We start from the raw sequence: 23,916 nt of genomic DNA, 5'->3' as shown, positions 1-23,916 counted from the left end.
TTCCCTCATTAGCGAACAACTGTATAACTCCATCCCCCATCTGCGGTGTCGTCCCCTGATGAAGCAATTTACTCCGGCGCGGTCGGTCATCGGTCAAGTGTTGGACACTATTGGAGTTATTGACCTACACATCCACCTGGGCGACCGTGAAACAACTCATCCCGTCCATGTCGTCCGTGGTGCAGATCAACCTGCCCTCCTCGGTTGGGACTTCTGCGTTTCCCAACAGGCCATCCTTGATGCTGGCAGGGGTACACTGACTATCGGAGGACAACCCCTACCACTCCTAACGTCATCTCAGCTGCTTCCCACAGTTTGCCATGCCGCTGTATGTCGCACCACCTTAGTGCCCCCGCATTCCGTCATGGCGATACCGGTCCGTCTCACACCCGGAATGGCGACACGCCCCATCCCTAATGACTACGCTGGTTTATTGGAACCACGCCCCTACACCGACAAAGGGTTCGCCATTGCCAGAACTGTCGCCACAGTCAACAACTCTGAAACCGTTTGTGAGGTGACCAACACATCAGATGAACCTGTCACGCTGAAAGCAGCCATGCCACTGGGATCCTTCCTGCCATTAGATGATGATGACATCGCCGAACAAGATCCTTTGGCCAGCACCACTCCTCCCAGTGTCGACACCACCCACCTTTCCCCGGATGAGGCGTGCCAACTCTCTGACCTCCTCCAGCGTTATTCTGACGTTTTCAGTCGTCATCCAGGGGACAGAGGTCGCACGTCCCTCGCTCAACACCGCATACTTACCCATGATGACCGGCCAATTAAACAACGGCCACACAGAATGCCCATCCACCGCCAGGCCGAGGTACAACGCCAAGTCGCGGAGATGCTGGATGCGGGTGTGGTCGAGCCCAGTCAGAGCCCATGGGCCGCACCCGTAGTCCTGGTCCGAAAGAAAAATGGCACTCATCGATTCTGTGTCGACTACCGAAAATTGAACCACGCAACGGTCAAGGATGCTCATCCCCTACCCCGGACGGACGACACCATCGATGCCCTGTCGGGCTCAGCGTACTTCACAACATTGGACATGACGGCCGGTTACTGGCAGGTCCCCGTCCATCCGGACGATCGTGAGAAGACGGCCTTCACCACCGGCCGTGGCCTGTACCAATTCACAGTCATGGCGTTCGGCCTCACGAACGCGCCATCGACATTTCAGCGGTTAATGGAACTCCTCCTGGCGGGATTAGACTGGAGGTCATGTCTAGCCTACCTTGATGACATTATCCTCTTTTCACGCACCTTCGAGGATCATCTCACGGTCCTGGAGGAAGTTCTTTCCCGATTCCGCTCTGCCAACTTGAAACTCAACGCCGAGAAGTGCAAGTTTGCGCAGCCAAAAGTCCACTTCCTTGGCCACGTGGTTTCCCGACATGGCGTCCAACCCGATCCAACCAACACGGACAAAGTCCGCAATTGGCCTACCCCTACCTCAATCGCTCACGTAAGATCCTTCTTAGGGCTGGCGTCCTACTATCGGAAATTCGTACGCCACTTCGCCAAGATTGCCGAGCCTCTGCACGTCCTGACAAGAAAGGGCTCATCCTTTTCCTGGTCTTCAGATTGTCAGGCAGCCTTCGAGACCCTACGGGAAGCGTTGACGTCTCCACCGATCTTGGCATACCCAGATTTCAGCCGACCATTTACGCTACACACTGATGCGTCGGATTCCGCAGTTGGAGCAGTGCTATCCCAGACCTCCGACCATGGCGAACAAGTGGTCGCATACGCCAGTTGTACGCTCACTGCACAAGGGAGGCGATGGGCTACGTTCGACCGGGAGATGTGGGCCGTCGTGTGGAGCATCCGTCACTTCCGCACCTACCTCGCGGGACGGCGCTTTACTGTCAGGACTGACCACAAGCCCTTACTCGGGTGGTCCAACAAGCTCACTACGCACGATCCAACAGGACGGCGTTCTAGATGGGCTGTGGAACTGTCTACATACGAGTTCGACCTTACCTACCGTGCGGGAAAAGCCAACAGCAACGCCGATGCTCTCTCGCGCCTGCCCGCGTCAGTGGCCACGGTCGACCAACCACCGACCCTACCCCAAGATCCTTCGGCTAAACAGCCAACAGCGCCACTTGACAACCCTCCTGATGGTCAACTGCCGCCCCCGCCAACGGATCCCCCAGATGAACACTTGTTACCCCGTGCCGATGCTCTATCGCGCCTGCCAGCGTCAGTGGCCGCTGTCGACCAACCACCGACCCTACCCCACGATCCTTCGGCCGAACGGCTAACAGTGCCACTTGACGATCCGCCTGATGGTCAACTGCCGCCCCCGCCGACGGATTCCCCCGACGGACACTCGTTACCTCATAAGGTACAACAGGCACAAGAGGCGGATCAGGATATTTCAGAAATCATACAATGGAAGAGACAACGCCAGGGCAGGCCCCCGTGGCACACCATCAGTCGACGAGGCCGATCTCTGAAAGCCTTGTGGGACCAATACCATTCGCTCGTGGTCAAACGCGGTGTCCTGTACCGACGGTGGAAACCCAACGCAAATTGCCACGTGATCTATCAACGGGTGGCACCTGCAAGCCTAAGGCCCGCCATTCTGCAGGAACTACACAATGGCTCTTGCTCCGGACACTTGGGAATCACAAAAACACTGAGAAGGGTATATATCCGCTTCTACTGGCCGGGCATGAACCAAGACGTCAAGAGGTGGTGTCGCGCCTGCCAACATTGCGCCACAAGAACAGCACCGACACCCTCAGCTCGAGCACCTCTGAAACCCATTCGGGCCGATGGCCCGTTCAAGAAGGTGGCCATGGACTTGACCGAACTTCCGAAATCAAAAAAAGGAAATCGGTACTGCCTAGTGTTACAGGACTTCTTCACTAAATATGCTAACGCCTATGCCATTCCGCGCCAAGATGCCCCTACAGTGGCTCAAGTCCTCTTTACCCACTACATCAGAGAACATGGTGTCCCGTCCTCTCTGCACTCCGACCAAGGTCGTCAGTTCGAGGCAGATTTAATGAAAGAACTGTACGCTGCACTGGGTATCGCCAAAAGCCGCACAACCCCCTACCATCCCCAAGGGGATGGACTAGTGGAGCGCTTCAATCGAACGTTGAAAGCAATGCTCTCGAAGTATGTATCGCCTATGGGCGACGACTGGGACGACCATCTCTCTCATGTTCTACTGGCATATAACACATCTGTGCACGCCTCCACCGGCTACACGCCCTTCCTCCTCGCCCATGGAAGGGAGGCAAATCTTCCCGCTGATGTGATATTTGGCACGACCCCACCGGGATCGCCGCCCACAACCACGGCAAGGTCGTACGTCAAAACTCTGACAAGCAGTCTTCGAACAGCCTTCGCTCACGCAAGACAAAACATGCAACGAGCAAGCAGTCGCCAGAAAGCTGCATACGACTCCACTACGTCCCACAGGCCATACAAGACAGGTGACAAGGTGTGGGTCAACGATCCTACGGCGCTACGCCGAAAACTCAAACCCCGTTGGAAAGGTCCATTTGTGGTCATGGAAAGACTACACTCCGGAGAACCGGGGGTTACATACAGGATCAAGGACGCTCGAAGCAACCGCAGGAAAATAGTGCATTATAACAGACTGAAGCCTTGCTACACACTGCCAACCGTGGCGCAGCATCGGGATCGTCAGCCGGTGCCCACCGGCGACGCGCCGACGTCACAACTGGCGTGCGACAGCTTTGAGGACCAAGCTCCTCAACAGGCGACTTCTGTAGGAGACACTAATCAGCACACCACACGGCATGGCCGCCGAGTAACCAGACCATCAAGGTTCGCTGACTGTGTTATGGACTAAAGGCCGCCGCTTAACCTGGACTATGTCAGAGGTATTCTCGTCGACCAGATGCTAGGACTTACAACACTGGGACTTGAGTTCACGAATCAACCTGTGTTAGATACCAGAACATTCCATGTCAAATTCTATACCTGCTAGAATACAGTTAGAACTGTTTGTCACGGAATTATGTTGTCCACGCATAGTAGTCATGCCAAAGAAAGAGAAGTCGTTAGCTGTTATTAACGTTGGTTATGTTTAAAACAAAGATACAGGATGTTAAAGAAAGAGAAGTCGTTAGCTGTTATTAATGTTGGGTATGTTTAAAACAAAGATACAGAATGTTAAAGATACACATAACTTGTTTGAAATTCAGGAGAATTTTATTTTAGATAGGGGGGAAGAGTGTAAAGTTCGAATAGTTGAAGCCGCCACCCCCCGGTTGGAGAGTGGTACGACCCAGAAGAGAGAGATTCTTTGTTCTATGTTGTGTTCCTGATTACAGACCTTCTTCCCGTCACATTCGTCTCCTATCGTCTTTGACTACCATGATTGGAGTCTTACACTATTTTCAACGGGGGTCGCCCATTGATACTGTGTTCTGCGACCACATCTTGACTTTTAAGAGCTTAATGACGTATCTGATCCGGATAAACTCTAAAAATCTCAAGCTGCACTGAATTAAGACTGATGTAGGCTTAGACGATCTTAGACAAACTAGGAGGACCAGACAAAGCTAGATTCGGTGCTAGCGCGATGGCCAACAAATTAGTAAGGATCGTATGTAGTCCGCGTAATGGATCGTATGTAGTCCGTAAAACTCGTATGTTTCTGCGTAATGGATTGTATGTATTCCGTAAAACTCGTATGAATTCCGTAAAACTCGTAGGAATTCCGTAAAATTCGTATGAATTCTTTGGCACCCCTACATTGATATGTGAAACGCTGGAAGGAAGGTATTGGTTGCTCTGTAAGAATATATTACCCAACAGTTTACAATGAGAAGTTTTCACGATGTTTGTTTGTGTGTGTGTTTATAATGTTTATTTTATAGCACGAATAATGTTGGCACGCCTTGGCCGTCTGCAATTATGTGAAACCCTATATTGTAATAAGATATTTGATCTGCTGATGTTTTTTTTTGGAACTAACGTTAACTAACCTTGCACCTAGTAGCTTTCTTCGTAAACATGATATTGACTTACCATTGTTACTATACGGGTACGTTAAAAAAATCGAGACGCCACATTCGAAGGGTTTGGATGATTGGATTGTCTTGTTTTCAGCATTTTTACACTTCATCACTCACTATTTCATCCCCAAATTTGACTGGAAATCAATGAAACCATGAAGGAACCAAGACAGCTTAATGAAAATTGACTACCTATACATGTTTCACTGGCGCTGTGAGAGTTACATTTCTTACAACTTTCTTACAACAGTTGTGGAATAAAACATTCAAACCAGTCTACCACTTGCTATAATAACTTATCAATTGAATAATGGTCAAGAACAGACACCAGAACAACTGTGTTCACAAGTAACTTTATAGTCTCAAAACTTGGTCTAGAAGTGCAGTAGACATTCACTCAAAAAATATCTTCTTCATTCGTAAATACCATAGCTATGTACTGTTATCAAATGAGAAAGGACAGTAAAATATATAAACGTAACCTGGAAAGCAAATATCTGAAATGAACAAAAGACCTCAGAATATCAGACTTAAGTTAATGACATTGCTATTGCCTGGAAAACTAAGAACATAATAACTAACAAAATAAGAAACTTCTAATATAACACTGCATTTACCTTTAGCGCTAAATAGTCTTAAAATACAGCCTCTACTGACCTCGACCAGAGAAGCACACACATGTACATGTACTCATTAATTGTGTCACAAAAAAAGGCTGTCTCTGCCCATATTATACATTCCCTCATGTTTCCCAGTAGAATTTCAACAGGGCAGGTACTGTCTACCAACACCCTTCTAGTTAACATGTATCAGCCACCCTGAAAAGTTGCTTCTAATATAAGATAATTCCAATGTAACGTCCCTCAGGATGACCCTCCTACATACCTAAACTGCGCATACCAGGGCGTGCTACGCTTGATGGAGGTTAAATGACTTGATGTCAGTAAAAACACAACTCCACTACTTTGTCCTCATTGTTATTCTACCCTTTTCCACATGTCACTGATCTATCCCAGTTGAGTCAGAAAAGAAAACTTTACCTCAGTAAGAAGAAGGTCTTAGCTAAATCACAGTAAATGTAGAGTAACACAAATTAGCAAAACTTCAACCAAAATCTAAAATGCTGCAGTGGTGACATCATATACCATACGCACCGTCTGGGTTCACCTGTGGTGGTCATTATCATATCAACCTGTGGTGGTGTGTTGACATGGCTGGTGTTCAGATATGGTAGGTACATGCGAGCCACGGGGAATAGAGGAGCAGACGCGAACCAACGCCCATCAGGTAAGACAAACAACTCTCTCCAAACACCCTCTTCACACCTGTCATATTCATAAACTTGCCAAACTTGCCCAACCCCGCCAGAAGTTGAGAAAGTGTAGCCTTGTATCAATGCGTGTACCTTTTTTTTTCGATCACAAAGAGAGAGTTGGTTTCACAGTATACATCTGTGTTCAGGCAAACCGGGTGCTCAAGCCAGCTATCTTTCTCTGTATCGTACACTATTGTTTTGTCGAAGACCCAAGATGTGCAGAAGATCTCTGTTTCAATGGAAACAGCGTTCGAAACTCGTGAACTGTAGTCTGATGGCGTTTTCCTGCACCACTTGTCCTCCCTTGGGTTGTAACAATGTATTTCTGTATCTGTGAAAAGATAGACATGCCCATTGCAGGACACTGCCACGCTGTGGAACAATCGCCCGAGAAATTGAGGTGCATAACACGTGAACCACTTGTCCGTTCGCGTGTTGTATCTCTTCAACACCGCCACTGACGATCTCTCAACGAGGTGAAAGATATGTTCATCGATCTCCATCAGGTAGTCATTATCATTGTGGTCTACTCTTGGTACTGAAGACTTTTTTTCCCATTTGTTCCCGACATGGTTGTACTTAAACAGGCCAAACTTCTTATCTAAATCGTGAGCAAGAACATAGATATCGTTATCACTAGTAACTGTTCCTGCAAGTGGAATTATGTTGTAGTGACATCTGACGTACTTCCCTTCCCTGGGGTCGATCCACAGCATTTCCCTCGTGCTGTAAAGAGAAATATACATTCAATATCACCCACGTTAAGCTAAATTTGCTAAATCCTTCCCACATCTTTCGGTGTATAGGGGCCGTGCCCAATTTTGTGTATATAGCCCTTGGGCCACACGGTATACTACGGTGGGGAGCTAATCCACTGGCATTGCCATGAGTTCAACTCCCATACTCTTTCTCATTAGTGCTTCCCTAAGAAGGGAAATCAGTGGGTGTAATTTTTCTATATTCTTTGGTATTACCCGGCTACATTAGATAATCAGGTCACAACGAATTGATCTGTTGCTCCTCGGATTAAACAAAAAATGTACTGAAGAGAAATATTCACATAAAAACAAAGTCAGAAAGTTTGAACAAAATACATTGGTGTGGCCTTAATCTAACTTTAGTACATATTTATGCCTGTAGAATGATTGCAAGTGAACGAGGAAACAACCGTGCAAGGGGTAAATAAAACATGTGAATGCCCAGGGAAAATTAAACAACTTAAGTCATCTAGTTTAATACAACGATTTGCATGAGGGACAGAGATCATTTCATTTTGAATTGTTCATCTTTGAAAAGGAGCCATATTTCTTCTCTTTTTTTGTACGGAAGACTAAAATTGCATTTGTCTTCAATACCAAAAGGGAAATGCAATTATTACTGATACTTACTCATGAGGGAAAAGTGCATGTATACTTCTGTCCCTGCACCTTTCACTGAAAAGCAGGGCATTTTTCCAGTGTGTCCTTTTCATGCTAGTCTCCTTTACTACGTTTTAGCACATTTCTGATAACAGACCAGGGTGTGTTCCAAGGACCACAAAATGTGGAATGAAATTATGCACGAATTCTTCGAACTAAGATAGTCAAACAAATTGGAAGATATATATACTGACTCTACATTGAGCAGCAGAGTCATTTTTGTGGTCATCCCTAGCCTCAGCTGTAGGTTGGGGTTCCCTTTCTGTACCACATTCCTGATGACCTCAGAACTCTGAAGATCGTCTTTGACCAGGGGATGTTCCAGGATGGCTGCCATGTCGTCTGAGGTCAGCAGGTTGAAGCGGATGTAAGGGAGAATGCTGGGTAGGTGGTACAGTCTGTAGAGCACAGGATAGGGGTGGATTAAGCTAAATTCTTAGTAAAGCAGTTTTTAATAAAACCACAAAGTACACATACAGAACACATATCTATCATAGTCTTTGGCTAGTTGTAGTAAACCTAGGCTGACCAACAAAGCAATGATACCCACCTGTCCTCCCTGCTGTGCTGCACCCATCTCACCACAGCCTCCCACAGTGTTGTCTCCTCTTTAACATCCAGTTCATCGTGGTTGATGATCTCAGTCAGCTGATTCACACTCAGGCTGCTTAACTCCTCACTGAAGGCAACCTGTGGAGGTGTATACTATATTTAATGATTGTATTGTATATAAAAATCACCCCATTTACAAAAAGTTGCTAGCACCAAGGAGATTAATAAATACACCCCACACACACACACTTTGCCCCTTGGTCATCTGGGGGTAACAAATAATAAGAAGAAGTATCTTATTCATCTGGAGCTCTAGGCACACAACCGTATTCATGAGGCTCTAGTTTTTTTTTTTTTCACTGCACTGAATCCATATCATCCTGTGCATCTCATGAGGCTATCACTACGAAATTCAAGCTTATGGAGCATTACATATTCATTTATTGATGATCACCATTGAAGAAGGCCAACCTCAGCAAAGTTATGGTAGATCCATTGCAGACAACGTTTCAGGACAATGTCCATAGAGAAGACATCAGCAAATTTGTAAAGGTCAACACAGTTAGAGCTCTCCACTTTCACGTTTTCCACCATGTAGCTGCTGCAGGTGTCTCTTACATAGTCCAGTTGGAGGAGGTCGGCTGCCTGGTACAGGGCCTGTACTTTGTCCAGAAACACATGGAGGGTTCCCGCGTAGATGTAACTCAGAATCTCCCGAAACATGCCTTCATCCAAACCCTGAAGAATAACACAATATAACAATGTTCAAAGTTTTACCACATATGAAAGGTATCAATGATTATTAAGAGGGAAAATATATCAACCCATCTAATTATGGTCAAATTTACATGCCATTCTACTACTACTTAACGTTACAAGTATCATTCTTTCTTCTGTTACTGGTGCACCCTATAATACATTTAATGTTTTTATTATAACAGAAAAATTCTTGTTCAAGTAAAGAATATGCTTATTGTGACCGGCAAATTTGACCTTTGATCCGTAATCAATGATAAGTAGGTGGGGAGGGGGGGCATGCAAGTGACAAACATTACAGGGAAGTTTGAAAACATTGCTGGGTTGTACATGTTCTATATGATACGCAGAATGAATCGGCACAAGTGCTATTTCTCTTTGTTATAACCAAGCGTAACACCCCATCATACCTGCAAAACAACCGTCTTCTGCCGACTTTCCGCCATGTCACTTGTAAACATGGCCCTGAAGTAGGGGCTGGCCGCGGACAGCACAAGCCGATGGCAGGGAAACCGCCGGCCCTCGACTTCAAGGACGACATCTTGCAGTACCCCAGCCTTCTGTAAGTCGTCCACAGTTTCAAGAAACCCGTGCAGATAGCTCTCGTCTTGATAGGAACGAGGACGAACTACGCTGGCGTGGGGTTCTTTGTCTGCGGCAGCCATGTTGATGACGTTACATGACACTAATGGTATAAGGTCAGATAGACCCACACTGAGCATCCACATAATGTCGCCGTATGAGTGCACACATCATTTCTCGAGACGGAAGGAATGCCTACCGTAGGATGGAAATATCGATACGTGTACCGCTGTCAGAAAGGTTATTTTACTTGGAGTTAATTTGAGTGCAGGTTTTGTTTTTGAAATACGACCCGCTAGTTACAATAAGGAGTTTTCACGAGTTTTTGGTATTTACTTGACAAGATTTTATTGGCGAGAATTTCCGTACTCAACGTTGGCACGTGTTGGCCAAATGTGACTCTATGTAACGTTATTTACTAATCAGATGTTGGCCTTCTGATGGCTTACGTTGGAACTAATGTGACACCAGTGTGGTGGTTATGTTGGAATTGATGATAATAAATAACTAATGTCACACCAGTGTCACTCTGACTAATATCTTAGCCAATGCCTAGGCCTAATGCCCAGCTGCAAGTAGCTTTGTAAGAAACTGCAGCTGAATCGATACATGCATGTTTTGTGATAAACGTGTCTATTAATTCTTCCTGTTAAAAAGCCTCTGAGCTTTTTATAGAAGATATGATAACACAAAATATCTATGAACTTCATAAAGGTACAATTGGCCTTCAAATGGAATAGCACTTGACAAGACGACGACTTTGTCAGTAAATATTTATTGTTCAAAACTTAACTTAAAAAAAAACATTGTACTTTAGAACACAAACTGGTTTGAATCTAATATGTCTAACTTTTCAATTTCTTGCTTCGTAAGCAAAAGTAATGAAAACAAAAAACAACTAGTGATACAAATATGCTAATTTTCAACCGAACTCTCAGACAAAAATTATCAAATATACAAGTTTATGTACAATAATGGTAAAAGTCCCTTAACGGGTATGTTGCCGTACCCTGGGTGTCATTCTAGCTACTTTACCGGGCTATAACCCCCTCACAGACTAGTTGACTGGGGTGGTGGCGTGGCACCAAGGCTGATAGATAGACTGGTGATTACTGGTTAGACTTCAAGACATAGAACATTAGTTCAGTTCCTGATAAAAAAAGGCCCATATCCATAAAAAAAGATTGAACTATTCCTGCAAAATTTTTTCTATAGCATGAAATTCATGAAGGCATTCAGCAAAAGACGAGATCGAAACAAATTTCATAGATCAGTCCTGACCTGTACCATCTCTGTCCTTATCCTGTACTTTAATGCTGACAGGCCTAAAAAAGGAAGTGTTTATGCCCCCTTAAGATTCGGTAAGTATATACGTGCCACAGTGCTCTGCGAACCATATGCTCTGTAAAACTCATCAGACAGGGTGGCCTTCAAGTCTCTCCAGGCATCAACAGACCTGTCATACACATACGCGAGATATCTGTATCGATTCTGGAAGTCACCTCTACAGGTTAGCCACATGTACAGCTGGTTCTCCAGTACGAAAAGACTGGGCAATTCTTCAATAAGGTTTCCTGGGTTTGGCCAGCCTTGTAGTTTCTGCCAGCAGTCTGACTCTGTGTCATACACCAAAGTCTGACTGAGTTCCTCATCTGTGCAGAAAATCTCTGCTCCCATGGCAACGGCTGTGCAGACATCCTGAATGTTCATCGGTAGTGTCCGTCTGCACCAACGGTCCTGGCTCGGGTCGTAGCGATGCATTTCTTCACTATTGATAATATATACGTATGAACCGCACGCCAATGTTGCACTGTATGATGATATTCTTTTCTCAAATTGCAGCTGTGAACACTCCTGCCATTGGTGCGTGTGCCTGTTGTACTTTCTCATGTGCAGTAATGGACCGCATTCGTCAGCAATGTAATACAGACTCCGATCAACTTCCAAAAGGTGTTCCTCGCAGTTCTTCATATCATAATCCATCCCCTTATATAGAGAGGACACACCTTCATGTTCCCACATATTCTGTGTATGGTTGTACTTAAACAGGGAAAACTGATTCTGATCCTCAAATTCTTTAGTTTCCAGCATGTAAATATTGTTATCACTGGTGACTGTCATGGCTTTGGATTTAGGGAGGTCTTCAGGCTTGTACCTGCAGCTGATGTACTTCCCTTCCAGAGGGTTCATGAAGAGGATCTCATTGGAACTAGAGGTCAAAATATATTGAGAATTGTCAATAAAACTGGCCTGGAAAATCATAGCTTTCTTTTAATCACAACATGTATATTTGTCATATATAAAATCTTATCTTGTAGTACCTAGAAAAATGAATCTAAATAGAACTATGTTTGAATTAGCTGAAAAGTACATCTACATAAATGACATAATGCAAAAGTGTTTTGCATGACATTAAAATGTGGAATGACATTGTGAAAGAATTCAAGACTTGCAAAAACAAATGAAGAGGAGGCATATACTGACCCCCGTTCTGCATTATACAGCAGTGCCATTTCAGTGGTCATCCCAAACCTCCGCTTCAGGTTGGGGTTCCCTTTCTGTACCACATTCCTGATAACCTCAGAACTCCCAGGATCCTCCCTGACCAGGGGGTGTTCCAAGATGGCTGCCATGTCGTCTGAGGTCAGCAGGTTGAAGCGGATGTGGGGGAGGATGCTGGGTAGATGGCACTGTCTGTGGCGTACATAAGAAAGGTTATTCAAGGATCATCTGTTTAAATCACTGCAGAAAATTATGGAATGTAAAAAAAAAGTGTCAACACTATGCAACTGTGAATGTTACCAACGAAATTGATGTACCGCAGTCATACATTGAATACATACAACTATCAACTGATTATACAAACGGAATACACATATTAACATAATGATACTTGCCTGTCCTCCCTGCTGTGCTGCACCCATCTCACCACAGCCTCCCACACTGTTGTCTCCTCTTTAACATCCAGCTCATCGTGGCTGATGATCTCAGTCAGCTGATTCACACTCAGGCTGCAGAACTCCTCACGGGAGGTAAACTGTGGAGGCACAGAGTACATGTGCATGTGTATACAATTAAGAATATGGTAATAAATATTATATCTTTATCAAGTGTACATGTAACAGTCCTTTGGCAAAACACACCAGGTTCTGTACCTGTATCTGTATAGCTGGTATAACAACCCTTCGGCACAACACACAAGTTTCTATATCAATATACTTAGTAGCTAGTACTACCACCCTTCAGCATAACACGTCGCCAATAATAAAGACAAACCACAGCAAAGTTTTTATACATCCACCGGAGACAATGGTTCAGGAAAATGTCAACAGAGAAGACATCAGCAAACGTGTACAGGTCCACACAGGTGGAGCGCTCCACGTTCATGGCCATGTAGCTGCTGCAGGTGTCTCTCACATAGTCCAGTTGGAGGAGGTCGGCTGCCTGGTACAGGGGCTGCACTTTGTCCAGGGACACATGGAGGGTTCCCGAGTAGACGTAACTCAGGATCTCTCTGAACATGCCTGCATCCAAACCCTGCAAAGCAATAAAACATCACGATGTGCGAACGTTTACCGCATATATCATGTATCAAGGTGTATTATATAGCAGTAAACACATCACAAATCTATCTATACAGTTAAAAGGTTAACGTTGAAGAGGTTCATTAGTCACGTATATAATCAAGTTACGAGAATATTCGTCAAACAATGACTTAGGTAGAAGGTAGAGAAACATACCTCAAATTTTCGACGTCTAGTCTGTACGTCTTGTTCACGGAATGACCTAGTCTCGCGAGAACACGAGACTAGGCCGAGACTTGTGAAGATCGTCCTGCCTCCCCCGCCTCCTTGCGGAGTAGGGGTAAGTAGGACTTGGGCAGCTCCCAACCTCCGGTACGGTTCATCCCAGCACGTTCCAACTGGATGTGGACTGCCTCTTTAATCTTCCTGTGGGAATTACGTGACTCAAGGTCTATGATTTCTATGATGTCCGGGATTGGGCCGTTGGTGATTCTGTGTTTTGTTTTTAGTTCATGCTGGCTGAGTGCGGATATGCCGTCACTACAGTCTACGGACTTCTGATGCTCCTCAGTCCTTTCACCTAGGGACCTCTCTGTTTCCCCCACATACACCTCACCACACTGTTCACACGATATTTTATAGATGACGCCACACCTCTCACTGGGAACAAGCGGGTCTTTGGGTCTGACAAGGGCATTACGTAGCGTGTATCCAGGTTTGGAAAACAGGCTTACGTTGTGTTTTGCGTACGCACGTTTCAGTCTCTCAGAGACCCCTTTTATGTAGGGGAGTACGGCGAAACTCGTAGCGCGTCGCTCCTTGTTTTGGGGGTTGTGGTCCTTAGTTGCGTTTTTCCTAGAGCTGTTGTCCCCCTCTTTAAGCGCCCATTCTGGGTAGCCACAGTGACGGAGAGCTTCTCTGACCTTTTCCTTCTCTACTGCTCTCAGGGTGGGGTCTTCGATGAGTGTGTCCGCCCTGTGCATAAGTGTTCTCACTATGCCCAGTTTTTGGTGTACCGGGTGGTTTGAGGACCACTGTAAATACTGGTCAGTATGAGTCTCTTTGCGGTACACATCTGTAGTGATGGAGTTGTCAGGGTTCCGAATCATCATGACGTCCAACATAGGGAGGCGACCATCCTTTTCCTTCTCAATAGTGAACTTAATGCTGTCATGTTGCTTGTTGATATGTTCAAAGAGTTCTTGTTCATGCTCGCGCTGGTTAACTACCCCGGTGTCGTCTACATATCTACCCCAAAACTTGGGACGATGGGGGGCAGTGTCGAGGGCTTTTCTTTCAAACTCCTCCATGAACAAATTGGCTAGCACTGGGGACAATGGTGAACCAATGGCCATGCCATATGTCTGTTCATATATGGCGCCATTGTACTGGAAGTATGTTGTGCTGACCACGAGAAGGAGTAGTTCCCCGAATTCCTCAGGGGTCAGCAGGGTGCGGTCCTTCCAAGTGAGGTCAGCCTCTGCTCTCCTGGTAGCCATCTGGACGACTTCCTCTCCCGGGACGCTGGTGAACAGAGGTATGTTTCTCTACCTTCTACCTAAGTCATTGTTTGACGAATATTCTCGTAACTTGATTATATACGTGACTAATGAACCTCTTCAACGATATCCGTACGAAGTTTGGAAACGGAGGCTTGCATTCTATAAGGATTTGGGAAAAGAACGCCGAACAACTTGCGCGTCATCGCAACCATCTTCGGTTCAACCTACGTTGTAAGGACCTCGACATAACACCGGTCAGTTTAAAACTCAAGTCTAATGTGCACTCCAACAACGCTCGACAGATCATCCACCGCGCGGAAAAAGCCTTACTACGAGAGCGCATACACCTCACACACCACAAAGTACAACAACTTACTTGTAAATGCCAACAACACGAAGAATCGTTTCGCAATCGCTGTCATGGCGCCGGTAACCCGGACATGTTTGAAAGAGCCAGTGCGCATGTGCAAAGGTCACAGGAAGTGACCTTTCAGCGCTCCAAAACGTCACAGATAAATAAACTGGAAAAACTGCAATCAACGAAACTTGGTGTTCCCCAACATCGCCGAGCCAAGGATAACATCGACGTGTCCGGCACTCAACTCAAAAAATGGGTAAGAGTTTTGTCGAAATACAAACCCACTCCCAGTGAAATGCGTGTTCTAGGTAAAGGCCTCAACTTTGCCATCACCCCTAGGTCAACCCCTGTTAAGGAGATCGTCACGGCTACTGAGGTGGCCGCTCTAAAACTAGATCAAGAAGAAGCTTCACTACTGCGAAATGAGGTTGTAGGCATACTACAGAACGCCAAACCTCCGAAGCCCAACCTCTCCAAAGAAGAAAGACAAGCCATCAAGTCCCTTAAAGAAAACTAGAGTTCCACAAACACATTATCTTCGCCAAATAATCAAGGCTTATTATGGAAAGTGATGAATATTTACGTGCTTATCAACCCCTGCAAATTTGATCATGCACCATACCATTTGGACGTTATGATTGGGCGAATGAGTCCAGTCTAGATAGGGTTAAAAATCATTTGGTGGTACAGGACTAGTATATGTGTAGAGTGTGCTGATAAATGTTATAACTGGTCATGAAAAAATATGAGTATGTTGATATTATATGGACCACAAAGGTTCGATATGGCAGTGTTGAAAGTTGAAAGTGATGATGAAATAGTACAGTCAATACATATGCATAGAATAAATCTGGCACGTTTTTTCTAGTCAGGCTTTCTATTTTGTCCCTATTTCGTTATGTCGCCAACCGTGTTGAACAAAAATGCTTAAACTGAACGCGTCAAAAACCAGCAGGACCCACACCTCTGCTTGGAGAATAGTTTGTTGATTTGACCTACATGTACGTTTATGCAAGGCTATCTGTTTACATGACCTGACACTGTCCCATGTCCCATTGAAAGGCAGTGGGTTAACAAACTTTCCTTACTAATTATGCAAATTAGCTCCTTATTTGCATAATTAGTCATTGATAATGTAAAGCACCATCCGAGCTCTCTACATACCAAACATCACGACGATCTTTCGACCCATTCTCAAGTTATTCATGTCCGAATGTCAAAACAAAAACACCCACTGCAGTTCTTAACAAGCCGCTAGGGGGCCAAAATTTACAGAACTTACTTTCTGTGGCATGAACTATCTACCACACAAAAATCATGATCATAGCACTTTCAGAAAATATGCCCCTAAATTTTGAAGCTCTGCAGCAGTACCTTAGGTATCCGCTAGAAGGCCCATTATCGAACTTGACCTTCCTTTCTGTAAACCCTACCCATCCACTAAATATCATAAGGATCCATCAACAGCTTCTTGAGTTATGCTGGCGACATACAAATACACATCCACACAAAGCCCACTGCAGTACCGACGGAAAATACCAGGGGAACCATTTTTTACCTTGACCTCCGTTTCTACAACATCTACTCACCTGCAAAAAATCATGAAGATCCATCAACGTTTCCGTCACTTTTTTTGCCTACATACAAACACACAAAAATGCTAAGTCCGCTGCAGTACTATTGAAAAACGCAAGGTAAACCTTTTTCGAACTTGACCTTCATTTACACAACCACTACACACCTACCAAAAATCATAAAGATTCATTGAAGTTTTCTTGAGTTATGCTCCTGACATACATTCAGACCCACCCAACAGATTTTTCAACCGAAAACATGCATAATCTTCTCCGAGTACAAGTACTCGGCGAAGATAATAAGGACATAGTTATCATCCCAGCAGACAAGGGTAAGGCGGTAGTAGTCATGGATAAAACCGAGTATGTGGAACAGTGTGAAAAACTACTGGATGACAAGGACACATACAAGGTCATTGGCCCCACCAACCCCACCAAGAAGCTTAAGGGCAGACTACAGAGAAAGCTAAGGAAGATTAAGAAAGCGGGACACCTAGACCAGAAGGTGTATGACATTGTATACCCTACGTCAGACGCTACTCCGAGGTTCTACGCCACACCAAAAATCCACAAAGACCCACTCAAGATGAGACCCATCGTGTCAGGTATTAATTCGATTACATACCACCTAGCCAGACACCTGGCCGACTTGTTAAAGCCCCTCGTGGGACAAACTGCTGAACACATTAAAAATTCCAAAGATCTTGTCACCAAGGTCAAGGGAATTAAGTTGGAAGATGGGGAGGTGCTTACCTCATTTGACGTCACGGCTCTGTTCACCAGCGTCCCGGGAGAGGAAGTCGTCCAGATGGCTACCAGGAGAGCAGAGGCTGACCTCACTTGGAAGGACCGCACCCTGCTGACCCCTGAGGAATTCGGGGAACTACTCCTTCTCGTGGTCAGCACAACATACTTCCAGTACAATGGCGCCATATATGAACAGACATATGGCATGGCCATTGGTTCACCATTGTCCCCAGTGCTAGCCAATTTGTTCATGGAGGAGTTTGAAAGAAAAGCCCTCGACACTGCCCCCCATCGTCCCAAGTTTTGGGGTAGATATGTAGACGACACCGGGGTAGTTAACCAGCGCGAGCATGAACAAGAACTCTTTGAACATATCAACAAGCAACATGACAGCATTAAGTTCACTATTGAGAAGGAAAAGGATGGTCGCCTCCCTACGTTGGACGTCATGATGATTCGGAACCCTGACAACTCCATCACTACAGATGTGTACCGCAAAGAGACTCATACTGACCAGTATTTACAGTGGTCCTCAAACCACCCGGTACACCAAAAACTGGGCATAGTGAGAACACTTATGCACAGGGCGGACACACTCATCGAAGACCCCACCCTGAGAGCAGTAGAGAAGGAAAAGGTCAGAGAAGCTCTCCGTCACTGTGGCTACCCAGAATGGGCGCTTAAAGAGGGGGACAACAGCTCTAGGAAAAACGCAACTAAGGACCACAACCCCCAAAACAAGGAGCGACGCGCTACGAGTTTCGCCGTACTCCCCTACATAAAAGGGGTCTCTGAGAGACTGAAACGTGCGTACGCAAAACACAACGTAAGCCTGTTTTCCAAACCTGGATACACGCTACGTAATGCCCTTGTCAGACCCAAAGACCCGCTTGTTCCCAGTGAGAGGTGTGGCGTCATCTATAAAATATCGTGTGAACAGTGTGGTGAGGTGTATGTGGGGGAAACAGAGAGGTCCCTAGGTGAAAGGACTGAGGAGCATCAGAAGTCCGTAGACTGTAGTGACGGCATATCCGCACTCAGCCAGCATGAACTAAAAACAAAACACAGAATCACCAACGGCCCAATCCCGGACATCATAGAAATCATAGACCTTGAGTCACGTAATTCCCACAGGAAGATTAAAGAGGCAGTCCACATCCAGTTGGAACGTGCTGGGATGAACCGTACCGGAGGTTGGGAGCTGCCCAAGTCCTACTTACCCCTACTCCGCAAGGAGGCGGGGGAGGCAGGACGATCTTCACAAGTCTCGGCCTAGTCTCGTGTTCTCGCGAGACTAGGTCATTCCGTGAACAAGACGTACAGACTAGACGTCGAAAATTTGAGGTATGTTTCTCTACCTTCTACCTAAGTCATTGTTTGACGAATATTCTCGTAACTTTAAAAGGTTAAATTTTGATATTTCTGTTATTCTATGATCGAATTCGATTGCACATTTGATCTGTTTCTTATCAGTTATAATTCAGGAAAATGCTCATTGTGGCCCACAAAATTGACCCCTAAACACTGAAAGGATACCAATAAGTGATAATCATAAGTGGGGAGGGGGGCATGCAAGAGAGAGTTTACGGGAAAGTTTTACAACATTCCCTGGTTTTACAAGAGCTCTATGATATGTAGCATCTTTCTTTTCTGTTTTACTCTGGTCCATCCACACGTCACGCCAACCCTACCTGTAAAACAACCGTCTTCTGCCGACTTTCCGCCATGTCACTTGTAAACATGGCCCTGAAGTAGGGACTGGCCGCGGACAGAACAAGCCGATGGCAGGAAAACCGTCGGCCCTCGACTTCAAGGACGACATCCTGCAGTACCCCAGCCTTCTGTAAGTCGCCCACAGTTCCAAGAAACCCGTGCAGATAGCTCTCGTCTTGGTAGGAACGAGGACGAACTGTGCTGACGTGGGGATCTTGGTCTGCGGCAGCCATGTTGATGACGATGGCATGACAGGGAGGGTCAAAGAGTGGATAGACCCACCCCGATTACCCACATAATGTAGCCGTAAGAATGCTACTGACTGTCATCCCTCGAGTTGGAAGGATGCCTACCATATTGCATATGAGATATAAATAACTGATATCTGTATCCGTCCCACAGGAAGGAAGTGTCGGGTGGAGACGTTGTCTTACGTGTCGTTAACTTCAGTGTTGTTTTTCTAGTGAATAAACGTCCCACAAGTTACAAGATGGAGTGTTTACTATATTTACACCCCTTGGCAGGATGTGAGTCTGCGAAACGTTGTTTGGTAATGGAATGGCCTTCAAATAGAATAGCATTTCAATAAACGAGGACTATTTCAATACAACAGTAAATGTATATTGTTTGAAAATGACAACAAAAGATATCCATTCCAAGTCTCCGCAATTGTTGTTATTGTCATAATTTAGGAATATTTTCAATTTATTATTTGTAACATCTTTATGAATAGGCCTAGGTCAGAAGGCTGGGAAGAAAGCAATTCACACATCCTTGCGAAGTTCAGGGGATAATTCTTTCTACAAAGGACCAGGCAGGGTCATACAGGTAAACCTAAAGATATATAAAAGCAGACAGGAGGGCCGGATTAGCCCATACTTTCATGGGGGCAGTCACCATTCTACAATTGTTTACCATTTTTTTAATATTTCCAAAAGTGTAAGAATCACATAGATGTTTAGAAATTATTCACTATAGAGTGATTTTTGTGCACTTACTTTCAAAATATTCCTAAAGCATCTAAGTGAATTCACATAAATTCATATTTTTATATTCAATCGTTTGGAAAAGAAATAGAACTATTGTCAGTCAGATATTATTTTGTCAGAGTTTTATTAGAAAATCATTACAAATATTATTATAAAACACTCTTGGTGACTTGGAATGGACTCTACATTGTATCTGGAAATGCATGTTTATTGTCTACCATGGTTCAAATCTTATGGCTTCGTAAGCAAAATGTAGCAAAATTTCTGACAATTGTTTTGATGGTTAATTGATTACAGAGCTATAGAGTCAATTATTAATGGATTCAGTTATCTTAAAATCCACAAAATTTAAATACAACGTTGTGAAATAAAAGTACAAGGTAGGCCCTACAAACATTACTTCTTCTTCTTCTTCTTGGTCCTTTATATACAAATATTAACAGACACACAATATTACATATTAGAATATTATTATATATCACAATGAACTGGCGATACTGACTCAACTAAGTCATACATAAGTCGTATATTCAAAGGAATACTAATTCGTACATTCAAAGAAATACTACTTTCACATATACACTGACAACAATGCAACTATTGTCTACATTCATTCTGTGCATTATTGCCACAAAAGCAGACTTTGGTCAGACCTACGAGATAATGGTCTGACCTAACATATCACTTCTAAATTGAACATGAACCAAACTTACACCACCTGAAAGTTACAAATAATTTTTTAAAGAGTCTAAAAATACATTTGCTACTCTCAATTGGACATATTATGATCGTGAACACTTCACACAATTTGATCTCCTTACAGGTATGGTTTATTACACCTATCAAATGTAAATCAAATGCATATTTTCCTAAAGTCAGTGCAATTATTTTAAGAGGAACCCAGCTCAATATCATTATCAATATTGGTACAAAATCAACCAAATTTTGTAGAACGTCATCACACCCACACAAAATGAATTGAATGAACCATTCTGAGTCATATCCTGAGAAGTCATCCCAAACACAGACCGTTATAGTTACATGGGTTCCTATAAGATAATCGCTGCAAATCCGGGTCATATATTTTGCCAAACAGAAGGGAAGAATAGACTTGCTTGGGCTACACACATTGTTGAACTCTTGCATCTCCCTACGGCACACTTGTTTACTATCTTTGTTGACAGTTTCTATCCAATTCAGGCAATAATCCAAAGTGACAAGTTACTAGTCACTACTGCAGTTACAAAAGTGCACAATATAGGACCTACTATAAGTGCTACAGTTATAGCCAATTCTATCACACAATGGCCATCTTCGTGTTTCATTATCAGTAGCGGGGGAAGACAGTGATTGTGTTGCTGTTAATCACAACCAACTGTCCCCACGGCCTCACTGCAACCCCTATTGGGAATTCAGCACGGACGGTGATGTGACTGACATACGCGCCCTCGTCTGTGTATATGACAACGCGGTGTTTGTCTGAGTCCACCACCAAGACGCGACCGAAGCTGTCCACACAGATGCCTCGGGGACGACTCAGGTTGCCACCACTCTGCCCCGGTCCTCCGAACTTCGACACGTACTGTCCGGTCTCATCATACCTGTACACGAAGTCAGTGCGAAAGTCCGACACGAAGATGTTCCCTTTCCCGTTAACGGCGACGTTCATCGGTGTCATCATCCGCTGCTGCCGCCCGACACTCCACAGGAGTTTTCCCTTTGGGTCGAAGGCTTGCACACCACCACTGTAACCTTTAGACCATGTGACGAAGATGTGGTTATTGCGCAAGTCCACGGCCATTCCACGGAGCGCCCCCCGTGGCACAGCGTCGGGCAGGTCAAAGTTGACTTTGAGATGACCATCACTGCCGACCTGTACCACGGAGTCAGGGCTGGTAGGATACCCAAGCATCAAGACCCACAGGTGGCCATCCTTGTCGATGGACACATCATATGGCGTCTTTGATGGGTACCCTAGCCCTGGTGCACCGGTTGGGAACTGGCACAGGTAAACACCCTCCATGCTGTACACTTGGAGGAGCGCTTTGGAGCGATCGGCGACCCAGATCTTGTTGTCGGGGGAAACTGCAACTCCACGTGCGCTGAGCAGTTTTCCAGCCCCCGACTCATCACCACATCTGCTGCCCTGATCTGCATAAACAAAAATACTGATCTAATGTCCTTTCATGCAATCCATGTTTTACATCATCAGTCTGGCTTACTCGCCTTATGCCTCATTGAACAGTATATCCGCCCATCCCATACCACAGCCCCCAATAGGATACAAAGGCATTTATGATATATATGTTTTTGCATGTTATCAGAACAACACAAGGCAAAATGAAATACCTCCCTGCTATCTGCAAACACCGTTCACGAAAGGTCAAACACATATTCCCTTGGAAACATCTCGATCGCAATATAAAACTTGACTTGACTATAAAACTAATGGCTTCGGTCCTGAAGTATCACCAAAAAGTACATTCTAATGCATAGAAGTTTGATTTTACGACTGTTATCACAAACCTTTGACGTCAGTGATCACGGAAACCGGCATGTTGATTGGTGTAGGTCCTGCTGCTTCCATCTCCGCCGTGATACCGTGTGAGGGACCATGTCCATGGACCGGATTGACCTAAACAGTTATGATGGGTGTCAAAATGTTATCAAACTATCCCCTGTGCATTAATCATCAAAAAAAGTTATTTCAATTCCCTTAACCTTCTAAGTTTTACCACATGTTTCGATTTTCTGTCGTAAATATGCCTATAGGGCCTAAAAAGTGACAAAAATGATATAAAGGACTGTTTTGAAGCAGTCATGTACATCGCTTAACCACTGTAATATTCGTCATTAATATGCATAAACGTTGGTTTCTGACATTGTACATTTAGATACCAGTGATACATTAAGTTTAGTCGACAACAGACATCTTTTGCTTAAAAAAACATTGCTGCATTTATGGCATTTGTGCATCCATCCCCAAAACCCACGGAACACTGACAAGTACTGACCTTGATGACGTCAGCAGATGTCACTTCATCAGTCTTCATCAGCACATCGGGCCAGGCATGCGCAGCACTGCCAGTGGTTCTACGCCCTGCTCTTGATGTAGCCCGCTGTAAAATGAGCATTGCTTATTTACCACTTTTACAGCCACTATTCATGCATATGTAATATATGGGTGACGAAAAATGCAGTATTTGAGCGATGTACGTAACTACGTAACTTCATGAACATAGTCCTTTGTATCGTTTGAAAGTTTAAAAAAATAAGGCCAAATGAATGGGTAAACTTATTTCTAAAGCAGATTGAGAATGGAAAAGTGGATCTCTGTCTTATATGGGTGTAGTTTGTGCATCCATCCCAAACCCAAGGAACGCAGACAACTACTGACCTTGATGACGTCAGCAGGTGTCACTTCGCCAGTCCTCATCAGCACAGCAGAACTTTTCCAGGCAGCACGGCCAGTGATGTTGGGTCCTGCTGTGGTTGTAGCCGACTGTAAATGAGTAAATAAACAATGCTAATTTTGCCATACATCGCATTATCTTAGGTGAAAACGTTAAAAGCAGATTAACAATGAAAAAGTTCCAACTCTATCTCATATGGATGTGGTCTGTCTTTTAGCCATTCTTGTGTGAAATCATTTCTGTGTGAAATCAAAACAAAACAGTAAACTTACAGAGTCATGGTTTCCAGGTCCGGAGTTGAGATGCGTCAGAAGTACAGGAACCACGATCAGCACTGTTACCAAGGCAACGGATGATATGGCAGCGCATATCAGTAGGCGTGGTCGTGACAGACGATGACGTAGCTGTCCCCAAATGGTACGATTTTCTGGGGCTAAGTTGGACAGAAAAGAAATTAA

At 44.7% G+C, this 23,916-nt stretch overlaps 3 protein-coding genes across 3 annotated transcripts in view; all 3 read right to left on the bottom strand.

The window, feature by feature from the left end:
* Positions 1-23,916, bottom strand: part of LOC136438096 (kelch repeat and BTB domain-containing protein 2-like) — an 83,862-nt gene that overhangs the window by 14,875 nt on the left and 45,071 nt on the right. The gene's annotated exons all lie outside the window — the stretch shown is intronic.
* LOC136438275 (kelch repeat and BTB domain-containing protein 12-like) lies at positions 8,268-9,730 on the bottom strand. The gene is made up of 3 exons (XM_066433038.1): positions 9,467-9,730; positions 8,772-9,038; positions 8,268-8,438 (listed from the first exon to the last, which is right to left on the bottom strand). The coding sequence occupies exons 1-3, from the start codon at positions 9,719-9,721 to the stop codon at positions 8,268-8,270; spliced, it is 693 nt and encodes a 230-aa protein (XP_066289135.1). The 5' UTR covers positions 9,722-9,730.
* On the bottom strand, positions 10,980-19,309 carry LOC136438274 (kelch repeat and BTB domain-containing protein 8-like). Its single transcript, XM_066433037.1, has 5 exons — positions 19,035-19,309; positions 12,915-13,175; positions 12,536-12,675; positions 12,123-12,332; positions 10,980-11,847 (listed from the first exon to the last, which is right to left on the bottom strand). The coding sequence occupies exons 1-5, from the start codon at positions 19,287-19,289 to the stop codon at positions 10,980-10,982; spliced, it is 1,734 nt and encodes a 577-aa protein (XP_066289134.1). The 5' UTR covers positions 19,290-19,309.

This window comes from Branchiostoma lanceolatum, chromosome 7 (assembly GCF_035083965.1).
Source record: "Branchiostoma lanceolatum isolate klBraLanc5 chromosome 7, klBraLanc5.hap2, whole genome shotgun sequence".
Classification (NCBI taxonomy): domain Eukaryota; kingdom Metazoa; phylum Chordata; class Leptocardii; order Amphioxiformes; family Branchiostomatidae; genus Branchiostoma; species Branchiostoma lanceolatum.
The sequence above is the reverse complement of the archived record's forward strand: the minus strand, read 5'-3'. Positions and strand labels throughout refer to the sequence as shown.

Bases quoted from the DNA above. Each gene is read 5' to 3' on its own strand.
- LOC136438274 (XM_066433037.1), bottom strand. From the start codon at position 19,289: ATGGCTGCCGCAGACCAAGATCCCCACGTCAGCACAGTTCGTCCTCGT. The intron at 13,176-19,034 runs GTAGGGTTGGCG...ATTGCTTTGCAG, and splicing joins AGAAGACGGTTGTTTTACAG to GGTTTGGATGCAGGCATGTT. The intron at 12,333-12,535 runs GCAAGTATCATT...TGTACGCCACAG, and splicing joins CAGCACAGCAGGGAGGACAG to ACAGTGCCATCTACCCAGCA.
- LOC136438275 (XM_066433038.1), bottom strand. From the start codon at position 9,721: ATGGCTGCCGCAGACAAAGAACCCCACGCCAGCGTAGTTCGTCCTCGT. The intron at 9,039-9,466 runs GTATGATGGGGT...GTTATTCTTCAG, and splicing joins AGAAGACGGTTGTTTTGCAG to GGTTTGGATGAAGGCATGTT. The intron at 8,439-8,771 runs GTTGGCCTTCTT...ACACCTCCACAG, and splicing joins TCTACCATAACTTTGCTGAG to GTTGCCTTCAGTGAGGAGTT.